We start from the raw sequence: 5806 nt of genomic DNA on the forward strand, positions 1-5806 counted from the left end.
TGAATGTTAGGCTGCAGCCTACTTTATGAAATGAGGACTTCATAACAGTGTCTAGAGTATCTATGAGTATGCTGTTTCGCACAGACAGGGAGCTGCAGAGTAGCTGTTTGATTTGTTTCAGTAACAAAGTCATTATACTGGATGAGATTTCTTGCACTTCTGGCCTGCGCCTCCAGAGGGCCATGTTTTCTGAGGTCAAAGCTATTTGTCGGTCTCCAGTTGGGATTACAAATGAGGATGAGCCTCCCTAAATAGCGACCCCCAGCACCCCTATATTCCTACCCACGGGATGACAGCTATGACCGTTATTTTGAAAACGATTTCCTTTGATAATATATTTAAGCAATGAGCCGACTCTAAACGCCAACCAGCCAAGCAAATGTCACTGTTCTAATAGTGACCAGATAATTCAATGTAACCCTCCACCTGTTGAAACAGCACCAATTCCAGACCAATTTTATTGTGCCTTGTGAGATCATACCCCAACAAACTCTGAGCCTCTAATGTTTTACATTTTTGTTGCGAAAATAAGGAAATGCATTTAATGAATTAATTGTTACATTAATACAACATTATTAACCCATTCTGTAATTCAAATTTAGAATACAGCATATAATTGAAAGGGGATGTGGTGGGTCAAGGGACTGGAGCGAGATTGGCCTATTAGTTAATGGAAGACGCCTGGCATACGGCGTCCAAGAGAATGAAAGGCCTAATCCCACTCTGTTGCAGATAACAGGCTCTTGTCCGCATGAATCTGTACCTACAGCTTGTTTAAGGGTTTAATTGCTCATAATTTGTGCGGTAAATACCTGCTATTATGGCGCGGCAAAGTTGCGACCAAATTATACCCTTAATGTAAGTCGAGTGGTATTTTCCGCGGAGCAGAGTCCCTGGTCATTTTACAGGAGATAAAACAAATAGGTTTGTATGCTGCATATGGGCGGGCTTGCTTCTAGACTGAAAAGCCATTATGTGAGCAGCTCGGTTCTGAACTGAAAAGCATGAGCGGTGAGCAGACAGGTAATTGTCACGCTTGTCAACGACCACCAGAGACACCAACATTTTACTCTGCAACGTCGCAGCCAGAAAGGTGTCCAGTGTGCTATGTGGTCAGGCACACATGAGAAGTTGTGGATTTTTTTGCACCTTGCAAAATTAACAGACTCTAATAATAAGATTTAATTTATACACAGCCCATTGCAACATATTTCCTTAGCCTAAGAGTTAGTATTGTCATTCGTGGGAAAGATTCCTTGCCCATGGGAATTAGAAAGTTCTAGACATCCTTCCGTAGCGCACTTGTTGCAGAAAGCACACTAGCAACCTGGGTAGAAAGCATGCATGTAAAATATAAGATTTTAGATATAATACATTTGGAAACTCCAGTCGTAGCCCAAACTGGTGACAAAACCTTATAGGTCTATTCATGTTATGGTTTTATCCAGTTGCTATCTGATATATGTTTATAAGCATTATAACCAATTACCCATCTTATTTTCTCTCTCTTCTTCTGGGAAAGCACTGTTTGAATTTTGAAAGAATATTTACATTTGCGTCGTCTAAGTTTCTAATGTGAATAAAATAGGGAAGCTTTTTAGGGACAATTCAAAAACAAAAAATAAAAGAAACGCAATACGGCTGGGAGGAATATAAACGACATTTCACTGTTTACTCAAACATTAATGGTTCCCATCCCTTTGAAGGTGTTGTTTAGAAGACCTAAAGTGAAAGAAAATGTTTTCCTATTACTTAATTCAATCAGAGCGAGGCGGGGGCTTTCACGCGCACGCATTTGGCCTCTCTGTGACAGAGTCGCCTTTGTGTGCGTCTATCCGCCGCTGTCACACACTTTAATTCGAGTCTCTTTCTCTTGCATTGAAAACACTCCACAATGACATTCAATAAGGGCCGGCGAGTGAAAACCTGGTTATTTTTATATATTCTTTCCCGGACTCGGCGGGGGCCCGGGCACAGGAATTAATCACTGGTTTGAACCGCATTGCCTTCAGGCTGTGACTTGTCCTTTCTGTGTCTAGAAATGATACATTGGCCTCAAAATGGACAAGTACATTCACACGTTTTAAATTAAACACTTATTTGTTTGCAGATAATCCTACCTTTAGCAGCAATCAATAATATATATATATATATAATATAGCCTATATTTTCACTTGTATAGACATAAAGGTCCTAATATGTCCTATAGGGCTATATGTCATGTGTTCACAAATATTACGACATACTTGCAAGTTCAACATAGAAGCCTTAACGATGCCAATTAAGGAAGGTCCTCTCCAGCATAAATTAGAACGAAATGCAAACGTTTTATTGTATTTCGAGACTACGAGGCTATTGTGTGTCCTGCATCTTTTGTGTGGCATGCATATGTGCTTGGATTCCAGAAAATATTAACTTACAGCTTATTTAACGTAAACATTACAGAGCAAATACCACTCAACTCCCCAACTGTTACTCATGATTGATCAAGTTAAACACATTCTCTGTTATGTTATGCGGAAAGTGTAGGCTTAGTTGGATAAGTGCTGATGGTGTTCCATAAATGAGTAGATTTTCTGAAAACAGACAGACCAGTAGAAATGGCTACCCCAGTACATTGGCTAAATGTTTATTTCTCAAATTATAGATATTAAAACGTAGTATAATAAATAAGAGCGAAGCTAACAAGTAGAAGGGGTAGTGCCGCCTCTTGCGGCGTGGGTGGGGCTGACAAGAATAGACCACATTATGCAGTTCATTTAGTTAACAAGTGAAATAATGGGGAAGCGTGCAGTGTGAATGCCAAGAGAAAAGGCACAAAACCCTATTGAGAGCTCTTAGACGCTCACGGCGTAACCGTCACATGGCCGGACCGGGACTACAACTATTTAAAGAGCGTCAGTGTCCTTTCAGCACCACTCCGCTGTCCACCCGCCAAGCAAGCAGTTCAGAACGAAACAACGCGCTGACTGAAAAAGTTTACCAAGTACTGAGCAGCAAGTTTGCAAAGATGCCGAGGTCCTTTCTTGTGGATTCCTTGATTTTGAGGGAGGCAAATGATAAAGGGAGGGAAAACAATCCACCTTTATTTCCTTACGCTATGCACCCGTCTCACCCACTCCATGGGCTGTCCGCAGGCTCTTGCCACTCACGGAAGGCTGGCTTGCTATGCTTCTGTCCGCTATGCGTATCCCAGCTCCACCCATCCCCACCGACCTTGCCACTCCTCAAGGCATCCTTCCCTACCTTCGGCTCCCAGTACTGCCATTCTGCACTATCGAGGCACCACACGTCCTCCACCGGCGTCAACCTCAACCACGGTCCGGGGATATATCAAGCAACCTATTCGGTTCCAGACCCACGACAGTTCCACTGCATCTCCATCGGTGAGTAAACGTATTGAATACACAATTGATACTTTTACACAGAATGAGCTTCATCAGCTGAATGAACATTTATTCCGGTGTTTTATTTAGCATTTTGGATAACTTAATTAAATGTGTATATTTCTTTGCTTTTACAGAAAACAACAACAGCCAACTTCAGAGCAGCAAGCGCATGCGCACAGCCTTTACCAGCACGCAACTTTTGGAGTTGGAGAGAGAGTTCACTTCCAACATGTACCTCTCCAGACTTCGACGCATTGAGATCGCCACATATCTAAACCTGTCAGAGAAGCAGGTCAAGATCTGGTTCCAGAACCGCAGAGTCAAACACAAGAAGGAGGGGAAGAGCGGCGCGCACAGATCCGGCTCCCACAGTTGCAAGTGCTCGTCCCTGTCATCTGCACGGTGCTCGGAGGAGGAAGAGGACATGCCCATGTCTCCTTCCTCATCAGGGAAAGAGGATGATGGAGACCTGTCCGTCTCTCCCTGAACTTCCCCTGATCTTCCCCGATCCTCAACAGAGACAATTGGTCCTCATAGCACCTGTGGAATTCTGAATGCAGCCAAAAAGTCGACTGTTCTTATCGTGTTCAGTCACCTGTACATAGGAAGAGAATAAAATATATAAACAGGGAATTTCTCTGGAATGTTGTATAATTGTATACATGTTGTTCGTTTTATATGTAGTTTTTTTCTGATAACGGTCCATTCGTTGTTGCCAATGGATTATATTACAGCTAGACAGGTCGATATTGGTTTTATGATATACCCAAATGAATAGCAACATTTGTTAGTATTATTTTTGTAAAACAATAGCTGTATTTTGTATAATGGTGAATACTGGCTAGCTTTAAGCACATTATTTGGATGGAAATGTGATGGAGAATTTTTTTCTCTCACAATGTCACATCACTAATAGCCTATCAAACTGTTATTATATCTTCAGTGTATTTGAAAATATTTATTTATTTAAAAATGTGAATACTTAAATAAAGAATATTTCTTAGTGATATACTCATGACTCTGTGTAAAATTGTTTACACTTGCGCACCACTGGGAGCGCAAACACTGGGAGCGCAAACACAGACACTGGGAGCGCAAACACAGACACTGGGAGCGCAAACACAGACACTGGGAGCGCAAACACAGACACTGGGAGCGCAAACACAGACACTGGGAGCGCAAACACAAACACTGGGAGCGCAAACACAGACACTGGGAGCGCAAACACAGACACTAGGAGCGCAAACACAGACACTAGGAGCGCAAACACAGACACTGGGAGCGCAAACACAGACACTAGGAGCGCAAACACAGACACTAGGAGCGCAAACACAGACACTGGATTCGCACAGACAGAGCCGTTGCGCACTGACTTCATTCGTCCTATCAACGGCACAGCACCGTGTGGAAACGTTAACAGGATATTAACTTAAGACATCATTAATAAAATACAATGAAAAACGACTCACCGTGGATATGTTAAGTTCAAAATATGTTACCAACTACTTTATGCAGAGTTGGATATGGCATTTGGGTCAGTTTACTGGTGATACTGTGCAACCTTCAGAATGCGTGTTGTGTTTGTGATGTCCATTCCACATTTATTTGTGTGTGCATGTTCACATAGCCTATACATCAAGTCTATACATTATCCTATACATTCATTTATGAATCCAAAGGAGATGGTATATATCAGATATCTCATGTGCATCATTTACGCGCACGGTCTGTTTGCTTTCAAGAGTGGACAGAAGAGAAAAAGCAGGCAGCTGAAACGTTTTTCTGTCCAGGGAAAAATCTAGGCTTTTCCGTAGGTAGTACTGAGTATTACGCACAAAGACACTTGGTAATGCATGCTTTTCCTTGCCACATGAAAATGGTGCAGCTCTAAATTTTAGATGCCCGTTTGAAGCCAGTTATTGTGCTAAAGTGTTTCAAAAGAACGGTTCCCCTCTCTCAAGAAAAGTGTTTCAAAAGAAAGGTTCCCCTCTCTCAAGACAAGTGCTATGGGGACGGTAATCTCTGTCAAGAAGTCTTAACAGCCAGACATTCATGCTTTCCCTGGGGAGAGCTCTCAAAGCCCGCGTTAGCATGCAGGGGCCCTCGGAGCTCCACATTGCGGCTCTCGCTCTTGTCATATCAGAAATCCGCTTCATCCCAATGTCCTGATCCGTCTCGTGCCAGGGAGTTAATAACCACTACGGGGTGTATTAACGAGTGAATGAAAGTGAGCAAATTAATACATTCATCACTGTGTCGGCTATTTAAACAGACAAAAACAAAGGCTCATATGCTATCCATATCATTCCTGTTGATCTGTAATTCTGTTGGTGACGTCGTTGATCTCCAAGGTTGTTTTTATTTCTGAACTCAATTCTGAAGACAACTACAGGCTATATCTATGCCTATGTGTTAGG

The 5806-nt window shown here is 42.3% G+C and overlaps 1 protein-coding gene across 1 annotated transcript; it reads left to right on the plus strand.

Annotated features, from left to right (window-relative positions):
* The first annotated feature begins 2877 nt into the window (after positions 1-2877).
* LOC139552637 (GS homeobox 1-like) lies at positions 2878-4400 on the plus strand. Its single transcript, XM_071364539.1, has 2 exons — positions 2878-3386; positions 3524-4400. The coding sequence occupies exons 1-2, from the start codon at positions 3011-3013 to the stop codon at positions 3874-3876; spliced, it is 729 nt and encodes a 242-aa protein (XP_071220640.1). The 5' UTR covers positions 2878-3010; the 3' UTR covers positions 3877-4400.
* The last annotated feature ends 1406 nt before the right edge of the window (positions 4401-5806 follow it).

This window comes from Salvelinus alpinus, chromosome 24 (genome assembly GCF_045679555.1).
Source record: "Salvelinus alpinus chromosome 24, SLU_Salpinus.1, whole genome shotgun sequence".
NCBI lineage: Eukaryota > Metazoa > Chordata > Actinopteri > Salmoniformes > Salmonidae > Salvelinus > Salvelinus alpinus.

What these genes read in the sequence shown, in the direction of transcription:
- LOC139552637 (XM_071364539.1), top strand. Translation starts at nt 3,011, where the DNA reads ATGCCGAGGTCCTTTCTTGTGGATTCCTTGATTTTGAGGGAGGCAAAT. An exon ending in GTTCCACTGCATCTCCATCG is followed by an intron (nt 3,387 to 3,523) that starts GTGAGTAAACGT and finishes TTGCTTTTACAG; the next exon opens with AAAACAACAACAGCCAACTT.